Source organism: Pan paniscus, chromosome 23 (assembly GCF_029289425.2).
Source record: "Pan paniscus chromosome 23, NHGRI_mPanPan1-v2.0_pri, whole genome shotgun sequence".
Lineage (NCBI taxonomy): Eukaryota > Metazoa > Chordata > Mammalia > Primates > Hominidae > Pan > Pan paniscus.
Window position 1 is genome coordinate 50,919,401 of NC_085927.1, and position 27,003 is coordinate 50,946,403.

At 43.9% G+C, this 27,003-nt stretch overlaps 1 protein-coding gene across 4 annotated transcripts in view; it reads left to right on the plus strand.

Moving 5' to 3' along the window:
- Positions 1-2,681: 2,681 nt before the first annotated feature.
- The window catches only part of EP300 (E1A binding protein p300), a 90,518-nt gene continuing 66,196 nt past the window's right edge, over positions 2,682-27,003 (plus strand). For all 4 annotated transcript variants that reach the window (XM_008967381.5, XM_003814620.6, XM_008967382.5 and 1 more), the window contains exon 1: positions 2,682-4,030. In XM_008967381.5, the coding sequence (XP_008965629.1) occupies positions 3,937-4,030 (94 nt within the window). In that variant the 5' untranslated portion in view covers positions 2,682-3,936. The remainder of the gene's footprint in view (positions 4,031-27,003) is intronic.

The window sequence follows — 27,003 nt, forward strand, 5'->3', positions numbered from 1 at the left end:
GCTGTGTACACCACCACGCCTAAGTAATTTTTTTTTTTTACTTTTGTAGAGATGGGGAATAGGGGGGTCTCTTTATGTTTGCTGGGCTCAAGCGATCCTCCCACCCTCGTCTCCTGAAACGTTGGGATTACAGGCATGAGACACTGTGCCCGACCAACATTCTTTCCTTTGTACTCCTTAGGCTGAATATGGGTATAAACTATTAAAAATAACAAAATTATCCCTGAAGGCCAATCTTGATCTCACTCCTACACATTGAATTCATCCTGTAACAACTTTAAGATAAAGAAGTTCTGTCCTTTTCAATTTGCCTGCTTTCTTTTTTTTTTTTTTTTTTTTTTTTTTTGAGACGGAGTCTCGCTCTTTCGCCCAGGCCAGAGTGCAGTGGCGCGATCTCGGCTCACTGCAAGCTCCACCTCCCGGGTTCACGCCATTCTCCTGCCTCAGCCTCCCGAGTAGCTGGGACTACAGGTGCCCTCCACCGTGCCCGGCTAATTTTTTGTATTTTTAGTAGAGACGGGGTTTCACCGTGTTAACCAGGATGGTCTCGATCTCCTGACCTCGTGATCCGCCCGCCTTGGCCTCCCAAAGTGCTGGGATTACAGGCGTGAGCCACCGCACCCGGCCTTTTTTTTTTTTTTTTTTTTTTTGAGACAGAGTCTCGCTCTGTCGCACAGGCTGGAGTGCAGTGGGTGATCTCTGCTCACTGCAGGCTGTGCCTCCCGGGTTCACGCCATTCTCCTGCCTCAGCCTCCCGAGTAGCTAGGACTACAGGTGCCCGCCACCACGCCCAGCTAATTTTTTTGTGTGTGTTTTTAGTAGAGACGGAGTTTCACCGTGTTGGCCAGGATGGTCTCAATCTCCTGACCTCCTGATCCGCCCTCCTCGGCCTCCCAAAGTGCTGGGATTACAAGCGTGAGCCACGGCGCCCGGTTCAATTTGCCTGCTTTTCTACTGCAGTTTGGGTGATCTAGGCCTGATCATTAGAGGACAGATTCCATCCCTGTCAGCAACTTCAATTGCTCCATTAGGATCTTCACTCTTATGTTCTTATTTATTCATCCCAACATTAATTTAAAAAACAAACAGAAACAATATTAAAAAAAAACAAAGAAAATCCAACAATTTGCAAATACCAGCTACAGAGCATGAGATATGAAATAAAAGAAAAAAAAAAATTTTTTCTTTGGGACAGAGTTTTGCTCTTGTCGCCCAGGCTGGAGTGCAATGGCACAATCTCAGCTCACTGCAACCTCCGCTTCCCGGGTTTAAGAGATTCTCCTACCTCAGCCTCCCAAGTAGCTAGGATTACAGGCGTGCACCACCACACCCGGACAAGTTTTGTATTTTTAGTAGAAACGGGGTTTCACCATGTTGGCCAGGCTCGTCTCGAACTCCTGACCTCAGGTGATCCACTGGCCTCGGCCTCACAAAGTGCTGGGATTACAGGCGTGAGCCACCGTGCCTGGCCGAGAAAAAGCTTTTAACCGTATCAGTAGATACTGGTTTCGGGGTTTCTTTCGGGGTCACTTACACCCCTGCCACCTCCTCCAGTACCAATTTACCCATGGCCAAACACAGGGTGATGTGTAGGAACCTGAAAGCACGTCTCCGACCTCAGCTGCAAGACTGTGGAGTCCCACACACTAGACTTTATATTCCAGCATTTCCTCTCACCATTACATTTTTGCTTTTTTCCATCCTTACATTACCTTTACCACATTTTTGTTTTTCCAATAATTACATTAGATAAGGCAATGGCTAGACGTGGTCTTTTACTAACTTGTTCTATTGGGAGCGGACGAGAAAAAAAAAAAGACAAACCCTAGAAATGTCTTCAGGTCCCAGCCATGTTTAGGAAAATACTTGAAGGCTTCTGCGGTGAGAGTGCTACCTGGTAAGGGCGTATGGACACACGTGGAGGGCAAGAAATGAATTTGGGTCTGGTGCCGAAACATCTTTCCACTGCTGTGATTTTGTTTTCTGGTCAGAGTAATAATGCTCGTTGTAAAATAAATAAATAAATAATACATAAAAAGGAAAAGGAAAATTCAGAGAAAATGAAAACAACTCGTAATCAACGTGCTTTTTGGATGTGAACTGCTCCCTTTGGGAGGGCAATGGAGAAGTGAGGACGCACTGGGTATCTGGCCCGGAACAGCCGGCAGTGGGTACACCCTGCCTGGTGGATTCGACCGGGGTTTTGGGGGACCCGCCACCCAAGGGCCGAAGAGCAGGGCCGCCCTACGGGCGCTCCCATTTGGCCACCTGAGTGGCGACTTGGCGCCTTCCTCGGAGCAGCTCCGGGGTTCCGTCGTCCCGGTTCCCACCGGTCCCTTACGCAGAGACCAAAGGCAGGAACCTTCCCTCGTAACTATCCACCGACTGAAAATAGATTCTGAATCCGTCCCCGCCCCTCCCCCCTTAAAATCCTCCCCACTCTTAAAATCCTCCCCTTTAAAGGGAGCCACAGGGTGACGCCGGGGGAGTTTGCGGAAGCGCTAACCGCGTTGGGGCCTAGGGCGGATCCCGTGATTGGGACAGGCCCCGCCCCCGGCTCCACTTCCCCCATTGTGTGAGCGGCTCGGGCCTAGGCCCCGCCCCCCTCCGGAGGCCCGGCCCCTCCCCTTTTTCACCCCCCCTTGGCTCATTTCCGGCCGCCGCCGCTACCGCTAGCCTGTAAGGAGGATTCGGCAGAGGGAAGAAACAACAGCCGCCATCTTGTTTGTGTGCTAGGCTGGGGGGGAGAGAGGGCGAGAGAGAGCGGGCGAGAGTGGGCAAGCGGGACGCCGGGCTGAGTGCTAACTGCGGGAGCCAGAGAGTGCGGAGGGGAGTCGGGTCGGAGAGAGGCGGCAGGGGCTGAGACAGTGGCAGGGGGCCCGGGGCGCACGGGCTGAGGCGACCCCCAGCCCCCTCCCGTCCGCACACACCCCCACCGCGGTCCAGGATCCGGGCCGGCGTCGACGCCTAGGGGGGACCATTACATAACCCCGCGCCCCGCGGCGCCTTCGCCCGCCGCCGCGGGCGGCCCCGAACGGAGCCCCGGGGGGCGGGCGCTCCCAGCACCTGGCCGCCGGCGGTGGGGGCCGTAGCAGCGGCCGTATTTATTTATTTTCCGCGGGAAAGGAAGGCGAAGGAGGGGAGCGCGGCGCGAGGAGGGGCCGCCTGCGCCGCCGCCGGAGCGGGGCCTCCTCGGTGGGCTCCGCGTCGGCGCGGGCGTGCGGGCGGCGCTGCTCGGCCCGGCCCCCTCGGCCCTCTGGTCCGGCCAGCTCCGCTCCCGGCGTCCTTGCCGCGCCTCCGCCGGCCGCCGCGCGATGTGAGGCGGCGGCGCCAGCCTGGCTCTCGGCTCGGGCGAGCTCTCTGCGGCCATTAGGGGCCGGTGCGGCGGCGGCGCGGAGCGCGGCGGCAGGAGGAGGGTTCGGAGGGTGGGGGCGCAGGCCCGGGAGGGGGCACCGGGAGGAGGTGAGTGTCTCTTGTCGCCTCCTCCTCTCCCCCCTTTTCGCCCCCGCCTCCTTGTGGCGATGAGAAGGAGGAGGACAGCGCCGAGGAGGAAGAGGCTGATGGCGGCGGCGGAGCTCCGAGAGACCTCGGCTGGGCAGGGGCCGGCCGTGGCGGGCCGGGGACTGCGCCTCTAGAGCCGCGAGTTCTCGGGAATTCGCCACAGCGGACGCGCTCGGCGAATTTGTGCTCTTGTGCCCTCCTCCGGGCTTGGGCCCAGGCCCGGCCCCTCGCACTTGCCCTTACCTTTTCTATCGAGTACGCATCCCTCTCCAGCCACTGCGACCCGGCGAAGAGAAAAAGGAACTTCCCCCACCCCCTCGGGTGCCGTCGGAGCCCCCCAGCCCACCCCTGGGTGCGGCGCGGGGACCCCGGGCCGAAGAAGAGATTTCCTGAGGATTCTGGTTTTCCTCGCTTGTATCTCCGAAAGAATTAAAAATGGCCGAGAATGTGGTGGAACCGGGGCCGCCTTCAGCCAAGCGGCCTAAACTCTCATCTCCGGCCCTCTCGGCGTCCGCCAGCGATGGCACAGGTTAGTTTCGGCAGCCCCGGCCTTCCACGTTCCCTTTAATCTTTTCTACTCGGTGCGCCTTTATTCTTCCATTTTTTTTTTTCTTCCTCTCTCTCTAGTTCCCTGCCCCTTAATTAATTTTAAAGGTATTTGAATGAGCTGGTCGAAGACGTCCAGTAGCCCAACCATTTTCTTTGCCTCCTAATACATTGATTGCAACACTATGTCATATCGGTGTGTGTTCTGGAATTAGAGCTCGTAAGTGGGTGCTATATAGAAATGGCCTGTATTGTTGCTCTCATGCAATTTAATTTGGGAAATGCCAATGCATTTGTGTGTAAGAGCTCCTATGCAATTTAAGTTTCATTTTTTTTGTTCTTGGCAAATGAATTTCGAATCCTTTCTCCTTACTGTACTTACTGTGTTTCCTCTACTTTCCACTCTTCGAAATTTTCTCTCCTTTGCAGAATATTTTCTGTTGAGGAATAGGGTGTAAAAAAATCTTGATTTTGTGTGTGCGAGGTCCAAGATTTCAGGTTAGAGGTGAAGTTTAACAATTCTTTTATCTTACCTACCATTCTTCGCTTTTTTTTCCTTTTTCTTCTTATTTGCTTTAAGAATCAATATGGAGCGCAGTTCATTTCACATCTCCCAGTTCTTTGGTGTGAGACCAAAATGTCTAAAACTCTGGGTTTTTAGGTTGGGAGAACAGGGGCATGTTCTTTGCAGTTTGCAGTCACTTTCTCATTTTAGGGGAAATAAAAAAGATAAACAATTTTGTGGAGTTACGTACCTGGAAATCAAGGTTAGAAGTTGAAAGAGTTCCAATCATGAACTACAAACATGAACTGATTGTACAAAAGTTTAAAATGTGCATTAGGTTTGGTGTTTGTGTGTGTCTTTGTCTTTTTACACTTTTAAACATACTTGGAGATCAAGATTTTCGTTTAAAAGCTTTACGACCAGTTCATTCAGTTGTGGACTAGCTCCTTTGTCAGGAGAAGTTCAGGGAGACTTCTTCCATCATCCCTTCATTCTTTTCTTACAGTTAGTTTAATGGTGTTATCCTGATGGGTAAGGACCTTTTCTTTGCTGGGATAATGAAGATGAAGAATGGCTGGCCATCTGACAGTCTACAAGATGTTCCCCTTTACTACGGAGCATCTCTTTAACTCCCTGAGAGCAGGCTCAGCGTCATCCCTCCATCTGCCAGTGAGAGTGCATAATGGAGTTAAATGTACCCTTTGAGTTTGTAGAGAACTTCGAGAGCATGTTTCTAAATAGGCTTCATTTCAGAGGGTGAAAATGGGAAGACAGCTAATGTTTTGAATTCGTTGCTTTTATAAGAAAGATGTGAAATGAATTTAAGTTAACCTGCAAAAATTGAGAAGTAGGAATCTTGCAGAGTTCCTCTACCTAAGGCTTGTAACATTGATTATGCATGAACTTTGATCTGTACCTATTCTATGAAGGTACTGTAGTCTCCAGGGATTTTTTTAGCTGGTTTTTTCCTTCAGAATTCATACACATACACAAACGTCGTTGTATTCCTTTGCACCTACTAAAGTGCCATTCAGAAACATTTTTTAGATCATCTTTAGACACTTAATCACCTGTAGATTTTTGTGGTGTTTCTTTCGTATTTGTGTAATGTGGTAGTTTTTGCTTTTTAGTTTTGGTGTAACGTGGTAGTCGATTTTACATTGGAGTTAGCCAGTGACTTGGAACGTAGGGGAAACTTTTTTGTGTACTTTGAGTAGTCCTGATTTGAGCAGTTTCGTCTTGGAGCTGTATTGTTTAAATACTTCTGTTCAGGTGTGCTACTACTTTCTCCATGTCGGTCTGTTTTGCTACTTGAAATATTTTTGAATAATTACAAGAGTTTTAAATGTGTTAAGTGGGCTTTTATAGTTTAAAAAAAAACTCTCAACATTGAGATTAATTCGTTCACTCATAATGCTACGAGTTTATCTTAGTTACTTTTCTAAATTTTGTAATGAGGGTTAACTTTACCCCCCTCCCCAAATCAAGATTCTACTCCAGGAATTCTTTGGTGTACGGTTTTTAATTGTAACCAGTCTGGGTTTGGGGGAGGGGAGAAGTGAGTATAAAGAAAATACTGTCCCTCTGTTAACTTACTTCAAGTTGGGTACCATTGTAATTTTTTTTTTTTTTTTTTTTTTTTTGAGATGAAGTCTCGCTCTGTCACCCAGGCTGGAGTGCAGTGGTGCGATCTCACTACAACCTCTGCCTCCTGGGTTAAAGCAGTTCTGTCTCAGCCTCCCTAGTAGCTAGGACTACAGGCGCAGACCACCACGCCTGGCTGATTTTTGTATTTTTAGTTGAGACAGGATTTCACCATATTGGTCAGGCTGGTCTCGATCTCCTGCCCTCAAGTGATCCACCCACCTTAGCCTCCCGAAGTGCTGGGGTTACAGGTATGAGCCGCCCGGCCAGAGGTACCATTATATCTTGAATTTTTTTTTTTTTTTGACATTCTGCAGTTTGTAATATGTTTGCAGGTAACTTTTATTGGAGGCACATCACCTCTTAAAACTTTTAAGTTTCAAACTTGTAACTTTTGATTTTTGAGTTGTCACTTGGGTATTTTATAAATGTGAAAGAAAATTATTTCTTGATATTATGGTGTTTGTCTAGAACTGGTTGAAATAAGCCCGAAATTCTAGCGCCTACAAACTTTTTTTAAAAAAGTGATTTAGGCTTGCAAATCTCTTGATGTAAATATATCCACCAAGAGCGTTCTAATGTCAGCTTTAAAGGAAAGAAAACTGGAATCCAATGGGATGACATGCTAAAGTGTTACAAATCAAATTAGTACTGAAGTCTCAACCTCTGAATTTCTGTTTAATACTCAGATACTCTCCTAAAAAATTTCCAGGTTGATTCAAATAACTTAGGTTAAACTCAACTTTTACGTGTTGGGATGGGGAAGAGAAGACTTATTTGTAGCCTTCACACCTTTATGTTCCTGTTTCAGTATTTGCATTTGATCCATTGAAATTTTTATTTCATTTGGTATGGTTAGGGTAAAACAAATCATTTGAGAAATGACATTTTGTTCTCCCACTCCCTCCAAAAAAAAAAGATTATGAAAGCCACTTGTAAACTTTTTTTGTAAAAATGACCAAAAGACTAGAAAAGTTAATGTTAGGCAAATCCTGGAAATATCTTTTGGAGCTGTTTCTGATCATCTGAGTGATGGAAATGATGAGGGTCATCTGTTGTCTTCATTACTCAGTGAACATGTTTTGTCACTGCTTCGTAAACGCTTAATGCCATATGCACTTAAAAAGCACCTGGAAAGATAGGATTTTAGGATCTGGCATATAATTAAGTAGGGTAAAGATCCTTCTGGTCTTGGTACAGTTTTGTGGCCCTGGGTTTTGTGCTTTTTTGTTTTTTGAGTTTTTCCCCCATTTCAAAGACACAGGGCAGATAGTGTGTAAAGTATACCTGCTTTTTGACCAGTAGATTAATGTACACAGTGGAGAAGTGGTAAGGCTTTTTAAAATGTCAGCTCTACTTTTTTTTTTTTTTTTGAGACAGAGGTTTACTCTCGTTGCCCAGGCTGGAGTGCAGTAGCTCGATCTTGGCTCACTGCAATCTCCACCTCCCAGGTTCAAGCGATTCTCTGCTTCACCCTCCTCAGTAGCTGGGATTGCAGGTGTCCACAACCATGCCCAGCTAAGTTTTGTATTTTTTAGTAGAGACAGTATTTCACCATTTTGGCCAGGCTGGTCTTGAACTCCTGACCTCAGGTGATCCACCCGCCTCAGCCTCCCAAAGTGCTGGGAATACAGGCGTGAGCCACCACGCCCGGCTGTCAGCTCTATTTTCTTAAAATGCCATTGTGTTAGTGGTTCGTCATCCTAACCAAAACATTTTGATCAAGACCATTTATTTTCCAGCTCTGTAACTTGTGATATGCTATGTTTTATTTTATTTTGGCTTGAATGTTTACATAAGAGTTTGCTTCTGGAGTCTTGCAGATATAGCTCCTGATTTAGTGAGGCATTTCTCTCCTCAGTATTAAATTGCAAAACATTTTACTAAAGTGCTTTAAGTTTTTCTGGCAATTATTCTCAAGGCCTTGTAAGTTCATTTATAGGACTTCAAGAAGGTTGTCTCTGGTTGATAGTGAGATAAAGTGACTTTTAGGTTGTAAATCTTGAATGTGTTACAGTATGGGTGTCTTATTCCAGCAGGAGTTCATCTTCTATAGCAGAGGTTGGAATTGTATTGGCATGTCCAGTGAATGGATAATAGGGAGGAGGGAGGAAAGGGTTTCTGCCTTGGTGGCCTTTTGGCATTATTTTGTGTTTTTCTTTGCTTTTCTCTCTCTAATAAAAAGAAAAAAATGGAAACAGTTGAAAATTAATGCAAAGTGGTATTTGTAGGGACATTAAGTGGTAAATAGGAAAGAGAAAAAAGAGTAGGAAGAATGTTGCAGATACAAGTGGGAGTGTAAAATACTTTTTCCTGGTATATTTACAAAAACAATTTGAGAGTTATTCTGCCAATTCATATACCCAGCAATTAATGGAAAAGTAAAAGATGCTAGTTTTATGTTTGTCCAGATTTTAGGGTTTCCTCCTTTGAAGATTTCTAAAGTTGAATATTTTTTTAAGTGAGGCAAGCAGTAAAATTAATGGGCAAATGAAACCAATTATACCAAGTCTAAAATTTTTTTTTTTTTTTTTTTGAGGCAGAGTCTCGCTTTGTAGCTGGGACTACAGGCGCCCGCCACCATGCCCAGCTAATTTTTTGTATTTTTAGTAGAGACGGGGTTTCACCATGTTGGCCATGATGGTCTCGATCTCTTGACCTTGTGAACCGCCCATCTCGGCCTCCCAAAGTGCTGGGATTACAGGCGTGAGCCACCACGCCCAGCTAAAAAAAATTTTTTTTTAATACTTTTAAGTTTTAGGATACATGTGCACAACGTGCAGGTTTGTCACATATGTATACATGTGCCATGTTGGTGTGCTGCACCCATTAACTCGTCATTTAGCATTAGGTATATCTCCTAATGCTATCCCTCTCCCCTCCCCGCTAAAAAATTTTTTAACATTGAACTTCGCAGGTGATTTTTTTTCGCTTAATAGACGGTAGTATCATTTTGAAATTTTAATGGGAAATTACTGCTCACTTTCCCAGAAACGCTTAAGAGGATAAATAATAATTGAGGTGTTAAGCCTCTTCTGAGCAATTTGGATATAATTTGTTTTTAGATCTAGATTCTTTTTTATAAATGTCCCAAAGCAATTAGAAGTAATTGTTTTTTTTGAGACGGAGTCTCGCTCTGTCGCCCAGGCTGGAGTGCAGTGGCGCGATCTCGGGTCACTGCAAGCTCCGCCTCCCGGGTTCAAGCCATTCTCCTGCCTCAGCCTCAGAGTAGCTGGGACTACAGGCGCCCGCCACCACACCCGGCTAATTTTTTGTATTTTTAGTAGAGACGGGGTTTCACCGTGTTAGCAAGGATGGTCTCCATGCACTGACCTCGTGATCCGCCCACCTCAGCCTCCCAAAGTGCTGGGATTACAGGTGTGAGCCATCGTGCCTGGCCCTAGAAGTAATTTTGTTGAGAGAGATAGAGTAAAACTAAAAGTACTGAAAAGAGTAAGAGAGTAGCTAAGAGAATGAGTATTGGAGTCAGACTGCTAGAGTTCATAGCCCAAGCTTGTATTTATTAACTGTGAACTTTGGGCCAAATACTTAACCTGGCTCAACCTCCTCACATTTATTCCTAACCACAGCCCTGTAAGGTGGGTACCCACCTTATAGGAATCCTCCTTACTTACCCACCTTACAGGATTGTGGTTAGGAATAAATGAGAATTCTCTTTATCAGATGCTTAGGACTATGCTTGCTTCAGTGTAGTATGTGTTCATTGTTAACTGTTTTTAACTTTACTGCTAAATATATCAGAAGGAAAGCAGTGGTAGATGGTTTGGGGGTTGTTTTTGTTTTTTTGATTTGCAACGAAGTCTTGCTCTGTTGCCCAAGCTGGAGTACAGTGGCGTGATCTCGGCCTATGGCAACCTCCGTCTCCCGGCTTCAAGCGATTCTCCTGCTCAGCCTCCGGAGTAGCTGCGCAGCACCATGCCCGGCTAATTTTTGTATTTTTAGTAGAGACAGGGTTTCACTATATTGGTCAGGCTGGTCTCAAAGTCCTGACCTCGTGATCCACCCACCTCGGCCTCCCAAAATGTTGGGATTACAGGCATGAGCCACCGCGCCCGGCCTGTTTTTGTTTTGTTTTTAGTGGATATACAGTAGTCCCCCCTTATCCTTGCGGGATACATTCCAAGATCTCCAGTGGATACCTGAAACCCTGTATAGTAGTGAATATAATTGTCATCAGTCAGAACACGTTTCTGTCCGTGTCTTCCACACACAAATTTAATGCCTTTTCCATCTTAACTAATCACTTGTCATGCACTGTGGCTGTGATGTTTGCAGTTTGAGGTACAACAGCAAAACTATCACGAATTTTTTTCCTTCACAATTTCATGTATAGATTTGATCTTTGTAACCTCCGCATACAATTTTTTTTCATTCCTTATTAAGTCAAGAACTTTCACCTTTAAGCAATTTACAGCTTCTCTTTGGCATATCCAAATAGCTGTCATTGCTACTTTTGGACTTAGGGACTGTCATTAAGTAAAATAAGGGTTACTTAAAACTCAAGCATTGCCCTGCCCCATAGTCAGTCTGACAATCTGATAACTGAGATGGCTACTAAGTGACAAATGGCTGGTAGTTTATACAGGTGAATACATTAGACCGAGGGGAGATTCACTACCCGGTCAGGTGAGATTTCATCAGGCTATTCAGAATGGCGCACAGTTTAAAACATTGCTGTGGCTCACGCCTGTAATCCTGGCACTTTGGGAGATTGAGGCAGGAGGATTGCTTGAGGCCAGGCATTCAAGACCAGCCTGGGCAATGTAGTGGGACCCCCCATCCCCCCACCATCTCTAGAAAAAAAATTTAAAAAGTCAGCAAGGCATGATGGCATGCATCTGTAGTCCTAGCTTCTTGGGAGGCTTAAGGTGTGAGGATCTCTTGAGCCCAGGAGTTTTGAGGTTACAGTGAGCTATGATGACACCACTGTACACTCCAGCCTAGGTGACATAGCAAGACTCTGTTTCTAAAACAACAAAAATTAGTGTTTATTTCTGCAGTTTTCTTTGTAATATTTTTGTACCACAGGTGTTTGAAATGGCAGAAAATGAAACGGGGTAAGGATGAACTCCTGTATAGATAGACTGGATAAAGAGAAAGCCAAGTGCATGATGTTCATAGAGGAGTCTTAAGAGTAAGACTTATGTCATCTATCCAAATGTTGTTTTCTAGGAGTATAAGAATGTAGGAACAGAGCTTAAAATGGAAAAATACTGTACAGTTAGCCTTCCGTATCTGAGGGTTCTGTGTTTGTGGAGTCAGCCACAGATTGAAAATATTTAGGGGAAAAAAATCCATGGTTGCATCTGTACTGGACATGTACAGACTTTATTTTCTTGTCATTATTCCCTAAACAATACAGTGCACCAACTATTTATGTTGCATTTACACTGCATTAGGTATTGTAAATAATCCAGAAAGAATTCAAAGTATATAGGTGGGTGTGTGTAGGTTATATGCAAATACTACATGTCCCCTTTATATCAGGGACTGGAGCATCCTCAGATTTTGGTATCTGCAGTGGAGGGAGTGGATTCTGGAACCAATTCCCAGCAGATACCAAGGGACAACCATATATATATAGTATCATGACACCTTGTATCATGTCACGTATATATATATCATATATATTATCATGTCACGTATACAAGACATCTTATATATCCTATCATGTAAGATGTCTTGTATACGTAAGTAATAGAAATGAAAATCAGCAGATAGTTAAGGCATAATGAGAAAATGGAAAACATTGTTCTTGTTAGAAATGTTCAGGAATGGCTTCTTGGTAAAGAACTGTGTTAAGCATAATTTTTTCTTTCTTCTTTTTAGACACAGAGTCTCACTCTGTTTCCTAGACAGGAGTGCAGTGGTGCAATCCTGGCTCACTGTAGCCTCCATCTCCTGGGTTCAAGCGATTCTCCTGCCTCAACCTCCCAAGTAGCTGGGATTACAGGCACCTGCCACCATGCCTGGCTAATGTTTGTATTTTTAGTAGAGATAGGGTTTCACTGTGTTGGCCAGGCTGGTCTCGAACTCCTGACCTCAGTCTGCCCACCTCGGCCTCCCAAAGTGCTGGTATTAGAGGCGAGAGCCACAGTGCCTGGCCAATTAAGCATAATTTTTTCTACTTTTCATTTTCTTACATGGATCTTTTTTTTTTTTTTTTTTTTTTTTTGAGATGGAGTCTAGCTCTGTCACCCAGGCTAGAGTGCAGTGACACAATCTCGGCTCACTGCCAGCTCCGCCTCCCGGGTTCATGCCATTCTCCTGCCTCAGCCTCCCTAGTGGCTGGGACTACAGGCACCTGCCACCACGCCCGGCTAATTTTTTGTATTTTTAGTAGAGATGGGGTTTCACCATGTTAGGCAGGATGGTCTCGATCTGCTGACCTCATAATCTACCCTTCTCGGCCTCCCAAAGTGCTGGGATTACAGGGGTAAGCCACCGTGCCCAGCCACCTGGGTCTTAAAGAATAAATTTTCTTGAGATGGAGTCTTGCTGTGTTGCCCAGGCTGAAGTTATCCTCCTGCTTCAGCCTCCTCAGTAGCTGGGATTGCAGATGTGAGCCACTATGCCTGCCTCTAAGAAACTTTCTTATAAAGGAGGAAGAAGAAAAGTAGCAGTGCAGTGCTCCAAAGAATTTTTTTACAACACTTAAGGAAGAACTACCTTTAACTTGTAGCACTAGAGACTCTGTTTCAAAGAATGCACAAGAATACTTACCCTTATTACTTGTAATATACTCTCATATTTTCTGTTGCTTTTTTTTCCTTTTTTTTTTTTAGTACTGGTTGCAGCCTACTATATTGATTTTTATGACCCACTGTTGGCTTGTGAGCCATAATTTGAAGAATACTGGCTTAGAAGAGTTGACAAGATGGCAGTTATTCTGTATTAGGCCAACATTTTCTGTATGCCAGGAACTTATCCTCTGTACATTGTTCCTTCTTTCCTTCCTGGAGTTTATAGATAAGGGAAGAAGACTGGCATTCACGGAGTCTGGTGTGATCAGCATTGTATTTGGGAAGTACGTATATAGTGGGAGGAACAGGAGGACCTAACCCAGTAGTTATCCTGGTGGCTGTCTTTGAGGAATTGTGTCTGATTTTGAGATCTCACAGATAGAGATAGGATTAGTAAAAATGAGCCCAGGCTAGAAAGGAGACTGTGTGAGGCCAGGTATATCCTGTTCTGGGAACCTGTGAGTGCTATCTGACTGGTAGAATAGCCAAAAACTTGACTGTAGAGGTGAGCAAGGGGGCCAATCATGGAGGGCTTATAATACAGGAATGTAGACTTTCCATTTTACCCATTTAATGGATGGGGCAGAATTGTGCTTTAGGCAGTTAAGTAAAAGGAGGAATAGTTTGGGAAGAAGCAGGGAAAAACGGGAGGCAGGGAGACCAGTGAAACAGCTGTTTTAGGGTTCCAGCCACCCTTACCACAGAAGATGGAAAGAAGTGGGAAGATTTGAGGGAAGATGGATGATCAGCAGAACTTGGTGACTGATTAGAAGTTAGGTAGTAAGATGGACAAATCAAGGATAATTCCCAAGTTTAAAGTTTGAGCAACTTGTTGGGTGATGATTTATTTATTATTTATTTATTTTGAGACAATCTCTGACCCAGGTTGGAGTGCAGTGGTGTGATCTCAGCTCACTGCAACCTCCGCCTTCCGGGTTCAAGCGATTCTCATGCCTCAGCCTCCCAAGTAGCTGGGACTAAAGGCATCCACCACCACTCCTGGCTAATTTTTGTATTTTTAGTAGAGACGGGGTTTCACCATGTTGATCAGGCTGGTCTCGAACTCTGGCCTCAAGTGGTCTGCTTGCCTTGGCCTCCCAAAAGTGCTGGGATTACAGGCATGAGCAGCTGTGCCCAGCTGGATAATTATTTAATAAATTGGGGAGCATAGGAAGCATAGTATTTGTGAAGTGGGTAGGCAGGTGTGATGGGGGTAGTGATGTTACATTTGGGGCATTTTGAAGTTGGTGGTTCTTCTGAGTTGAGCAGTCAGTCACTCTTCATTTGCTGCACCTTTATCTCATTTTAGCCAACAGACATTGAATACCTACCAAGTCTTAGGTATTTGCAATGTAAAGACGAATTAAGGTGCCTTCTGCTGTCAGAGACTTCAGAGATACAGTGGGGTTGGTATACATGTCCACACAGTTTTCCCATAAGTTATGCTTTAAAAGGTTTTTTAAATGTTACATATAAAGGCAGGGGATAGGGGTTGCTTTTGACAGAGTAGGTTTGGAGCGTTGATGGAAAACTTCATGGAGAGAATGTATATTTGAACAGGGTTGGTGGAAATTAGCATACCTTAGAAGTAGGGAAAGTTGGAAGGGTTTTTCAGATGAAGCTAACATGTTTCTGATGTGGCTAGAATATACGCTGTGTGATAGGGTTTTTCATGGGAGAGAGATGGGAAAGGATGTTGGGGTTCTATTGTGGAAAAAGAAATATGCTAAGGAATTTGCCATTTATCTTAGCATCAGGATAAGAATTGTATGAGCAGGGGAGTGACATGGTTGGGGAAAGACTAATTCTGGTAACACCGTACAGAGCAGCAGTAGGTAGAACCTATGGCAGGAAGACTAGGAGTACATTATTTACCTCTTTTGAAATGAGCTTATCATTTGCCTTGGAAGTTTTTGGTACATTGTAATTAACAAAGTGAATTGTTTATTTTGTTCAAGATCCATGCTTGGTTTGCCAGTTGTTATAAATGTAGAAAATATACCAGATACCAACTTAGAAACCATTCACTCTCCTTGTTATTTACAGATATGCAAGGTTTTTTTGTTGTTGTTTTTGTTTTGTTTTGTTTTTAAAGGGTATGTTTCTCCATCTAGGATTCCCTGTAGGCCTTCCCTTGTAACAAATCTCAAGGTTTGCTCAAAATCAAGAAATGTTCAGTGACAGTTAAGTTAGCACACAATTTAGGCTTACTATAAAACATGTCCTTGAGTTGATTCTTAAGGTGGGATTTTAATAAATAATAGTGTCTTCATCATGTAGTTTTTTTGGTTTTTTTTTTTTTCATACAGAGTCTTGCTCTGTTGCCCAGGCTGGAGTGCAGTGGTGTGATCTTGGCTCACTGCAACCTCTGCCTCCCTGGTTCAAGTGATTTTCCTGCCTCAGCCTCCCAAGTAGCTGGGATTACAGGCGCCCGCCACCACACCCAGCTAATTTTTGTATTTTTAGTAGACACAGGGTTTTGCCATGTTGGCCAGGCTGACCTCGAACTCCTGACCTCAGGCGATCCGCCCGCCTCGGCCTCCCAAAGTGCTGGGGTTACAGGCGTGAGCCACCATGTCCGGCCTCATGTAGTTATTTTCACAAGAAGTGTCACTATATTAATACATTGAAAAATAGCAAGGTGAATTGTCAATGTGAATTTTCTAAACATGGCACCAGGTCACATTCTTGATCAATTAAAGCACTTCATCTCTTTAAAATTCAAGACTTAAGGCTGGGCGCAGTGGCCTACACCTGTAATCCCAGCATTTTGGGAGGCTGAGGCAGGTGGATTACTTGAGGTCAGGAATTCAAGACCAGCCTGGCCAACATGGTGAAACCCCATCTCTACTAAAAATACAAAAATTAGCTGGGCATGGCCGGGCACGGTGGCTTACGCCTGTAATCCCAGCACTTTGGGAGGCCAAGACGGGCAGATCATGAGGTCAGGAGATTGAAACCATCCTGGGTAACACGGTGTAACCCCATCTCTACTAAAAATACAAAAAAATTAGCCGCGGTGTAACCCCGTCTCTACTAAAAATACAGAAAAATTAGCCGGGCGTAGTGGCGGGCGCCTGTAGTCCCAGCTACTCAGGAGGCTGAGGCAGGAGAATGGCATGAACCCAGGAGGCGGAGCTAGCAGTGAGCCGAGATCGTGCCACTGCACTCCAGCCTAGGTGACAGAGCGAGACTCCATCTCAGAAAAAACAAAAAAAAAACCGGGCGTGGTGGCAGGCGCCTGTAGTCCCAGCTACTCGGGAGGCTGAGGCAAGGGAATCTCTTGAACCCGGGAGGCGGAGGTTGCCATGAGCTGAGATTGCACCTGGGCCACGAGAGCGAAACTGCATCTCAAAAAAAAAAAAAAATTTAATATAGAAATGTTTTGGGTTTTTTTGTTTGTTTCTTTCTTTTTTTGAGATGGAGTCTCACTCTGTCATCCAGGCTGGAGTGCAGTGGTGCAGTCTCCGCTCACTGCAGCCTCCGCCTCCCGGGTTCAAGCGATTCTCCTGCTTCAGCCTCCTGAGTAGCTGGGACTATAGGCACATGCCACCACAGCCGGCTAATTTTTGTATTTTTAGTAGAGATGGGGTTTCACTATGTTGGCCAGGCTGGTCTTGAACTCCTGACTTCATGATCCACCCACCTCGGCCTCCCAAAGTGTTGGGATTACAGGCGTGAGCCACCACCCCTGGCGTGTTGGGGTTTAAAAAGAATAAACTTCAAGTTAATCTCTTCCCAAAGTATAAGTATACCTTTTGATGTCATGATAGCAGGACCATGTGAAGAGTACGTATTTTGAAATTTGCTTGCACTTTTGCCCTTTCACTCTATTGGATTTCAAAATTCAACAGCTGTCAGCATTTGTAGCTGTGTAATCCTGTATAATTATCATCTTTTATCCAAATTTGTATAAAACTTACAAGTTTTCCTAATTTTTTGGAGTATTAGAGATCTTGCCTATCTTTCCAGCATGGATATTTTATTTTAATTTTCTTAATGTTCCTTCAAATTACGTAGTTTGAAATGTTTGTACATCTTTATTTCCTTGCTAGATGGGTTGTTTATATGATTAGATAATTCTTCATTTACAGAGGGTTAAAGTACCTTTTTTAAATGAAGTACTGAATAGAGGTTAGGAAAGTTGTTGGAACCTGATAAATTTGTAAAATTTACAAAATTTCTCATTTTAAAAGCTACAGTTTTAAAATTTCATGCTTTTTAAGCATCCAGTGTAAGAGTAGGAGTGTCCAAAAACAATAAGAACAAGAAATCTTTGTAAGATTGGTAGTTTCAATGTTTAGCCAAACCATTATCAGAATTAGAATGACTAATGTTATGTAGGTTTGGTTTTCAACTCCATTCTTTTTTTGTTGCGTTTTTTAAAAAATTCCAAATCTCTAACCTGGCCTTGGCGCTCTGAGTCTTCTGATCTCTGCCCACCTCATCACTCACTTTGTTCTCCCCATTTTGTTTATTTCAATTGCTGAACTGGCTGAGCTTTTACTCTCCCCACCTTAGATTGTTCCACTCTTCATCTGTCAAGCTCCTGCTCATCCTGTGGACTCAACCACTGGGTTAGATGAAAGAAAAGTTTGACGTGTCCACTCTTTAAAAACATTAAGTGTTTTTTGTTGTTTGTTTGAGACTGTCGTCCAGGCTGTAGTGCAGTGGCGCAATCTTGGCTCACGGCAGCCTCGACCTCCTGGGCTAAATGATCCTCCCACCTCAGCCTGTAGCTGCACCACCATGCCTGGCTAATTTTTAAATTTTTTTTGTAGAGGCAGGGTCTTGCTATGTTGCCCAGGCTTGTCTAAAACTCCTGGGCTCAAGCAGCCTGCCTTGGCCTCCCAAAGTGCCGTGATTACAGTTGTGAGCCACCTACCAGGTCTGGCCTAAAAGCATTTTTTTATTTTTATTTTTTGAGGTGGAATCTCGCACTGTCGCCCAGGCTGGAGTGCAGTAGCGTGATCTCGGCTTACTGCAACCTCCGCCTTCAAGGTTCGGGTGATTCTCAAGCCTCAGCCTCCTGAGTAGCTGGGATTACAGGCGTGCGCCATCACCCCCGGCTCATTTTTGTATTTTTAGTAGCGATGGGGTTTCACCATGTTGTCCAGGCTGGTCTCAAACTCCTGATCTCCGCCAGCCTCGGCCTTCCAAAGTGCTGAGATTACAGGCATGAGCCACCGTGCCTGACCTAAAAGCATTTTAATGCCACAGAGAAAGTCAGCTAAAGGGAGGAGGAGCAGTAGATGGATTCTGTCTTCTAAGTGAGATTTGAGAATTGACTGGATTTTAAATAATTAATAAAGGTGTTTTACTTAATGAACACAGTTTAAGAGAACTGAGTTGATTTTACTTCATTTTACCTAAAGTACAAAGGTAAGTGTGTTTACTCAAGAAATAATATGTGAGCCTTTTAAGTAAAAAAAAAAAAAAGTGTAACTGTGAGAGATACTAATATAGTAGAATTAGATTTTGAGCCAAAATTGTTTTAATTTTAAATTACATTTTGTGTCATAGTTAAGTAACTAGAAAATTGTCTGATTTATGTTCATAGTACAGTGTTTGGGATTATATTTTTAATGGTCCTAATTTTGAAGGTTATGCTTCATTTATATATAATACTTCATTTGTTCAATTTCTCACGTATCATTGAATTATTTTGATCCTTTGATTTTTGGAAAGGCTAAATGAACCGAGATTATTATTTATTTATTTATTTGGAGTTTGGCTTTTGTTGCCCAAACTGGAGTGCAATGGTGCAGTCTCGGCTCACTGCAACCTCTGCCTCCTGGGTTCAAGCGATTCTCCTGCCTCAGCCTCGCCTCCCAAGTAGCTGGGATTACAGGCATGTGCCACCACACCCAGCTAATTTTGTATTTTTTTTTGTAGAGACAGAGTTTTTCCGTGTTAGTCAGGCTGGTCTTGAACTCCCGACCTCAGGTGATAGCTTGCCTCGGCCTCCCAAAGTGCTGGGATTACAGGCGTGAGCCACCACACCCGGCCACCGAGTTTATTTTATAAGGGATTATATGGTTACATCTGTTGCAAGGAGCAGACCACAAGCAATATAGAAGACAACAAGGGTGATCTACAGAATCAGTATGTAATAATGAAAGGATGTTTTGACTCAACACTAGTTTCCACGTGTTTAATCCAAACTCAGTTGTTGTTTAAATTGTTACATTTCTAATACACGGTCCACTGGGTAAACCATGTATTAGGCTAAACTTTTCTTTTTCTTTCTTTTTTTTTTTGAGACAGGGTCTCATTCTGTCGCCCAGTCTGGAGTGCAGTGGCGTGATCATGGCTCACTGCAACCTCAACCTCCTGGGCTCAAGCAATCCTCCCATCTCAGCCTCCCAAGTAGCTGGGACTACAGATGTGCACCACCATGCCTGGCTAATTTTCGTATTTTTTGTTGACACTGGTGTCCTTCTACATTCCAGGCTGGCCTTGAACTCCTGCGTTCAAGCAACCCTCCAGCCTTGGCCTTCCAAAGTGGTAGGATTATAGGCGTGAGCCACGGTGCCCAACCTATGCTAAACTTTTCACATCAGATTTATATGTGTCCTGTCCCGTTTTACTTCACCATGATTGGACTCAGTGTACACTCAGATGAAGAAACTTCAAAAAAAAAAAATACTGCTCCTTGTGAAGCAGAAGAAAGATTTTACTGAAAGTGATGTTTGTATTGGAGCATCATTAAAGGCATAAAGGAACTTGTGAACAAACTACTTGGTAGAAGCAGCCTGGTGATGTTGATTGGTTGATACTTTAGTAAGCAGGAAATGTCTTACTGGAGATAGTTCCTTCATTTCAACAGTCATTTGTGATACTGTTTTTTAATATTTGCCATAGGATAGTTAAAAGGTAATGGAACAAACTTCAGATTTATAAGTTTTTAATTAAATATAAAGGGGGCAAAAGTAGATAAATATCTTAAGAGCTCACCTTACTGTCTAGAAAAAATGCTTGCTGGCCCAGCGCCGTGGCACACATATGTAAGTAATCCCAGCACTTTGGGAGGCCAAGGTGGGAGGCTTGCCTGAGCCCAGGAGATTCAGACCAGTCTGGGTAACATGGTGAGACTCCCATCTCAACAAAATAAAAAATTAGGTGTGGTGATGCGTGCCTTTGGTGGCAGCTACTAAGGAGGATTGCTTGAGCCAGGAGGTGAAGCTGCAGTGTGCTGTGATCCCGTCGCTCCACTCCAGGCTGGGCGACAGAGCAAGACCCTGTCTCAAAAAAAAAAAACGGAAAACATAAGACAGCAATCAAATACAATAGATTTGGCTTCAGTAAATGAAAACCCTCACTGTAGGCCCTAGAATAACAAGACTTCTATATTACTAAAGCTGATTACTGCTTGATGAACTCTGTACATGTGATGTGACTAGTATGAACTTCTGAGGTTGTTGAGATGAATGAGAATAAACGTGAGGTGCCAAGAAAAATGCCTGACACATTGAAAGTGCTGGATAAATGTATGCTGTCATCATTGTAAGCTGGGCTATCTCCTAATAGTGTAATGAGTCCATTGAATAACAATAGGTAACATGTTTATAGTGCTTAGTGTGTGCCAGGTACTGTTCTAAACACTTTACATTTATTCACTCATTTAATCACAAATAACATGAAGTAGGCACTTTGCTGTTATGCAGAGATGGAAACAAGGTTATCCCTGCATCTTTTTTTTTTTGGCAGGGGGAGGAGGACGGGGACGGATGGAGTTGGTTTTTTTTGGAGCTTCTGAGACCCAAGCTTCAGGCCATGCTCCCCCAAGCACCTCCCCGCCACCACCCCCCGGAGATGTAGTCTTGCTCTGTTTCCCAGGCTGGAGTGCAATGGCGTGATCTCAGCTAAATGGAACTTCTGCCTCCCGGGCTCAAGCAATTCTCCTGCCCCGGCCTCCTGAGTAGCTGGGATTACAGGCGCCTGCCACCACGCCCAGCTAATTTTTGTATTTTTAGTAGAGATGGGGTTTCACCATGTTGGCCAGGCTCGAACTCTTGACCTCAGGTGATCTGCTCGCCTCGGCCTCCCAAAGTGCTGGGATTACAGGTGTGACCCACTGTGCCCATCCTGTTCCCCGCCCCCCCCTTTTTTTTAAGTTATTGAGACAGAGCCTCACTTGGTCACCCAGGCTGGAGTGCAGTGGCAGGATCATAGCGCACTGCAGCCTCAACCTCCTGGGCTCAAGCAGGCCCTTTGAGTAACTGGGACCTGTAGGTGCATGCCAGCATATCCAGCTAATTTTTTTTTTCTTTTTTTCTTTTTTTCTTTTTTTTTTTTTTTTTTTTTTTTTGAGACAAAGTCTCACTCTGTTGCCCAAGCTGGAGTGCAGTGGTGTCATTGCAACCTCCACCTCTCGGGTTCAACTGATTCTCCTGCCTCAGCCTCCCGACTAGCTGGGACTACAGGCATGCTCCACCATTCCCGGCTGATTTTTTTATTTTTAGTAGAGATGGGATTTCACTATGTTGGCCAGGCTGGTCTTGAACACCTGGCCTCAAGTGATCCACCCGCCTCGGCCTCCCAAAGTAAAGTGCTGGGATTGCAGATGTGAGCTACCACATCCGGCCTATATCCAGCTAATTTTTAAAAATAATATTTTTGTAGAGAGGTGGTCTTTCTCCCCTCGGCCTTCCAATGTGCTAGGATTACAGGCGTGAGCCACCCTTCTGGCTGTCTTTTCCTTTTTATTTTTTCACACTTCCAGTGGTCCTTGGGATCTGTGTATACTTTAGAATCATCTTGTCCAGTTTCTTGACAAACTTCTAGAAGTTTGATTGATACTGCATTGAATCTATAGATCAGTACTGGGGAATGATGTTTTTAATACTGAGGATTTCTAAGTGTTTGAGATATTCTATTTAGTCAGCCTTTACTTTTGAGTTTACACCTGTTTTATATACATTGTCAGTTTTTCCCTATGTTATAAATCTTTTTTTTTTTTTTTTTTTTTTTTAAATTTGAGATAGAGTCTCACTCTTGTCACCCAGGCCGGAATGCAGTGGTACAATCTCTGCTCACTGCAAACTCTGCCTCCTGGATGCAAGCGATTCTCGTGCCTCAGCCTTCTGAGTAGCTGGGACTACAGGCATGTGCCACCACGCGCAGCTAATTTTGGTATTTTTAGTGGAGACCGGGTTTCATCACACTGGCCAGGCTGGTCTCGGCTGGTCTTAAACTCCTGACCTCCAGCAGTCCACCTGTCTCAGCCTCCCAAAGTGCTAGGATTACAGGCGTGAGCCACTGTGCCCGGCTCTACATTATTTAAAAAATTATTTGTAACCATTTGTTGCTGGCATACAGAAATTCACTTTGATACGTTTATATTTATGGTATAACCAGTCATCTTGCTAACCTCTCACAATTTCCAGTTGTGTGTATTTCTTTAAAATTGACAACAGTTGTGTATATTCATGGGGTATAGTGTGATGTTATATGTATTTGCTTTGAACTTTCTATGTCAACAGTTATATTATCTACAGACAATAAGTTTTGTTTCTTCCTTTTTCCTTTTTCTTTCTTTCCTTCTTTTTTGTTTTGAGACGGAGTTTTGCTTTTGTCACCCAGGCTAGAGTGCAATGGCACTATCTGGGCTCACCACAACCTCTGCCTCCCAAGTCAAGCGATTCTCCTGCCTCAGCCTCCTGAGTAGCTGAGGCTACGGCCTGCACCACCACGTACCGCTAATTTTGTATTTTTGGTAGAGACGGGGTTTCTCCATGTTGCTCAGGCTGGTCTCGAACACCCGACCTCAGGTGAACGCCTGCCTTGGCCTGCTAAAGTGCTGGGATTACAGGTGAGAACCACCATGCCCGGACTTTTTTCTCTTTTTTTTTCTTTTTTAGAACTTGTAACCTTTTTTTTTTTTTTTTTTTTTTTTTTTTTTTTTTTTTTTTTTGTTGAGACAGAGTCTCACTCTGTCGCCCAGGCTGGAGTGCAGTGGAGCGATCCCCACTCACTGCAAGCTCCGCCTCCCGGGTTCACGCCATCCTCCTGCCTCAGCCTCCCGAGTAGCTGGGACTACAGGCATCCGCCACCGCGCCCAGCTAATTTTTTGTATTTTTTAGTAGAGATGGGGTTTCACCGTGTTAGCCAGGATGGTCTCAATCTCCTGAACTCGTGATCCGCCCGCCTTGGCCTCCCAAAGTGCTGGGATTACAAGCGTGAGCCACCACGCCTGGCCACGTATTTTTTTATGTGTGTGTGTGAGACAGTCTCGCTCTGTCACCCAGCCTGGAGTGCAGTGGCACTGTCTCTGCTCACTGCAACCTCTGCTTCCCCGGGTTCAAGCGATTCCCTGCTTCAGCCTCCCAAGTAGCTGGGACTACAGGCGCCTGCCACCACACCCAGCTAATGTTTTGTTTTGTTTTTAGTAGAGATGGGGTTTCGCTATATTGGCCAGGCTGGTCTCAAGCTCCTGACCTCAAGTGATCTGCCCACCTTGGCCTCCCAAAGTGCTGGGATTACAGGCGTGAGCCACTGTGCCTGGCCAAGATGAATCTTATATTTTCTTTATCCTTTGTTACTATGGCGAATGACAGTTTATAGATGTTCTGGTGTCCCCTGGATTCCTGGGATTATCCCAACTTGATGATGATTTTTGAGCCTTTGGTTTGCTCTTTTTAAAGAGTCTTGTTTCTGTGTCCATGAAGAAGATTGGCCTGTGTTTTTCTTATATTGGCCATGTGTAATTTTTATATTATTTGTTTTTTTTTTTTTTTAGAAGTATTTGTGTTAGCTTGAATTGTATTTTCCTTGAAAGTTTGGTGTAGGGCATGCCTGTAAACAATTCGGATATGGTGCTTTCTTTATGGAAAGATTAACCAAGGGCTTATTTTCTCTAGTAGCAGTAGGATTACAGTGGTCTGGCTTCCCATGTGCCTATTACCCAGCTTCAGGTTTACTAGTATATTATACTACCCTTCCCCCCTTTTTTGCTGGAGTATTTTAAAGCAAATCCTAGCCATGTCATTTCACCAGAAATATTTCAATGTATATCTTTCAGTAAAAAGGATTTATTTTAAAATGATGCCATTGTTATAGTCAATAAAGTTAATGATTTCTTAATATCACCCATTGCTCAGTCTGTACTTAAATATCTCTTACTCTCATTTCAAAATGTGTGTTTATAGTTGGCTTGTTTGAATCAGGATTCCACACACCCCCCCCCCCCCCCCAACTTATGCTATGGATTTGTTGGAGAAACTGGGACATTCCATATCCTATATGATTTCTTTTTTATTAAGGTTTGAGTATTTTCTCCGGAATTTATTTATTTTGTATGTTTTCTTCATTTGTATAAAGTTGATAGTATTGCTTTATCTTTTAATTTTCTTTTTTTCTTAACCTTCTTGAAGTTCGTCTTTTGTTACTCCAAAAAACTAACTTCTAGTTTTGGTAATGCTGTTACATTCCTATTTCCTCTTTCGTTTATGCTTTTGTCTTTGATTGTCTTTTTCATATTAATACTATTTTTCTAATATAATTTGGATACTTAATTCATTATTAGCAACCTCAGGAGACTCACTGGAGAGTTCATTAATTTGTAACTTTATTTATTATTATTTTTTTTTTGAGACGGAGTCTCGCTCTGTCGCCCAGGCTGGAGTGAAGTGGCACGATCTCGGCTCACTGCAAACTCTGTCTCCCGGGTTCATGCCATTCTCCTGCCTCAGCCTCCTGAGTAGCTGGGACTATAGGCGCCCGCCACCACGCCCTGCTAATTTTTTGTATTTTTAGTAGAGACGGGGTTTCACCGTGTTATCCAGGATGGTCTCGATCTCCTGACCTCGTGATCCGCCCACCTCGGCCTCCCAAAGTGCTGGGATTACAGGCGTGAGCCACTGCGCCCGGCCTTTTTAACTTTATTTTCTAACATAGGCCTTTAGGTTTTGAAATATATTTTTTATTACTCAATTTCCTTTGTGATTTCTTTTGTAATTTATCACTGCCTGTTTTTAAAATTTCTAAAGTGGAGATTTTTTTGTCCTCTATGTTCAGTATGCTAATGATAAAATATTTTCTTGGATACTCCAGGGGAAAAGTAAAAATTGCAAATAAAGTATGATCTCAGTTTTGTAAATCACGTAAGTATAAGGAAATAATGAAGGAACTATATCAGTATATTAAGCAAGCATTTTTGAATAGTGGTTTTAGATCAGTTTTGTTACACATTTATGTGTTTGTTGTTGTTGTTGTTTGAGATAGGATCTCACTCTGTCACCCAGGCTAGAGTGCAGTGGTACATTCACGGCTCACTGCAGCCTCAACTTCCCAAGCTGCCGCTATCCTCCTTCCTCAGCCTCCCTAGTAGCTGAGACCACAGGTACAGGCCACTAGGCCTGGCTAAGTTTTGTATTTTTTTGTGCAGTTTGGTTTTCTCCATGTTGCCCAGGCTGGTCTGCTGAGCTCGAGCCATCTGCCCTGCTTGGCCTCACAAAGTGTTGGGATTACAGGTTGTGAGCCAAAGTGCTCAGCCTTGTGACACATTTTTGATGGAGGAGCCCATATGATATTTCAAAAGGAAAGAGTAATTCTGTAAAACTCTGGACTCTAAATTATGCCCTGAGATCTTGGGATACAATTTGACTTAGTTCATATATGACCACATGTTGGTTTAGTTAATATATGACCATGTGCTTACTATGTTGCCAGTAGGCAAGGAGCTGGTATGTAAGTGGTAAAACATGTCCTTCGCGAAGAATGCATGGTTGGAGTGAGGGGTGGTCACAAGGGATGGCAAGGGGAGGAGAGGAGGCAAACCCAGAGATAATTTCAGTGACATGATAAAATGCTAAAAGATACAGAAGGAGCAGGATTGGGAAGAAAAAAAAAAACTACAAGAAGAGGAAGGGCACATACAGGAAGAGTTATACTTAGGAACTAAGATTAATTGGATCAAGTAGACCATTAAGGCAATATTTTGTCTTCAAGGGATGGTCCATTTTTTAAGAGGATAATAGCTGTGGAATTTTTGTTGTTAGTAGACAAGGTCTCACAGTGCCCAGACTTGATGTGAATTCCTGGGCTCAAGCTATCCTCTTGCCTCAGCCTCCTGAGTAGCTTGGACTATAGGTGTGTACCACTATGCCCAGCACCCAGTAATGCCTTTTTAATGTGAAAACTACTTTAGAGAATTGAAAGGAAAGAAAACTCAAATAATTTCTATAATAGGTTAATACTGTCAATAGGTCAATCAGGAGTAATTTTCTTCCCCCAGGGGATGTTTGGTGATGTCTGGAGACAGTTTTGATTGTCACAATTGGGATATGGGTGCTACTGGCATAAGTAGAAAGACCAGGAGTCTCCTAATGATAATAGAGGGCACAAGACAATCCCCCTCCACCCACAACAAAGAATTACCACATAGCTCAAAATGTTAATAGTGCCAGGGTTGAGAAACCCTGCATTAATCTATACTTAGCACCCAGTTTTGTTTGTTTGTTCTTTTTTGAGACAAGATCTTGCTCTGTCACCCAGGCTGGAGTGCAGTTGTGCAGTTAAAGCTCACTACAACCTCAAATTCCTGGACTCAAGTAATCCTCCCACCTTAGCCTCCTGAGTAGCTAGGACTGTAGCCTAGTGCCACCACACCCAGCCGACTTTATTGTTTGTAGAGACAGGGTCTTGCTGTGTTGACCTGGGCTGAAGAATTCCTCCTGCCTTGGCCTTCTAAAGTACTGAGATTACAGGTGTGAGCTACCAGGGCTGGTCTTGCACCCTGTTTTTGGTAGGGGTGGTTTGTATGGTGAAGGAGCCAGAGGCATGGTGTTGTACCCTATTCTGGCTAGATTTTGGTTAAGGAAAGCTATTCTGTAGGCTACAGGTCAAAAACTCCGCCTGTTAAAAGCCTACTTTGAGGCAGGTACTATATAGGAACTTGGTAAAAAATGGTGGATAGCCCTCTGCTTAACTGGAGCGCACACTGAGTGTTCCACAAATGACAGGTCTTTTGTATCAGTTGTGTGTCTTTATGTATTACAATATTTAAAATGTTTTCTTTCCATCCTGAGTTTAGTTTGTGTG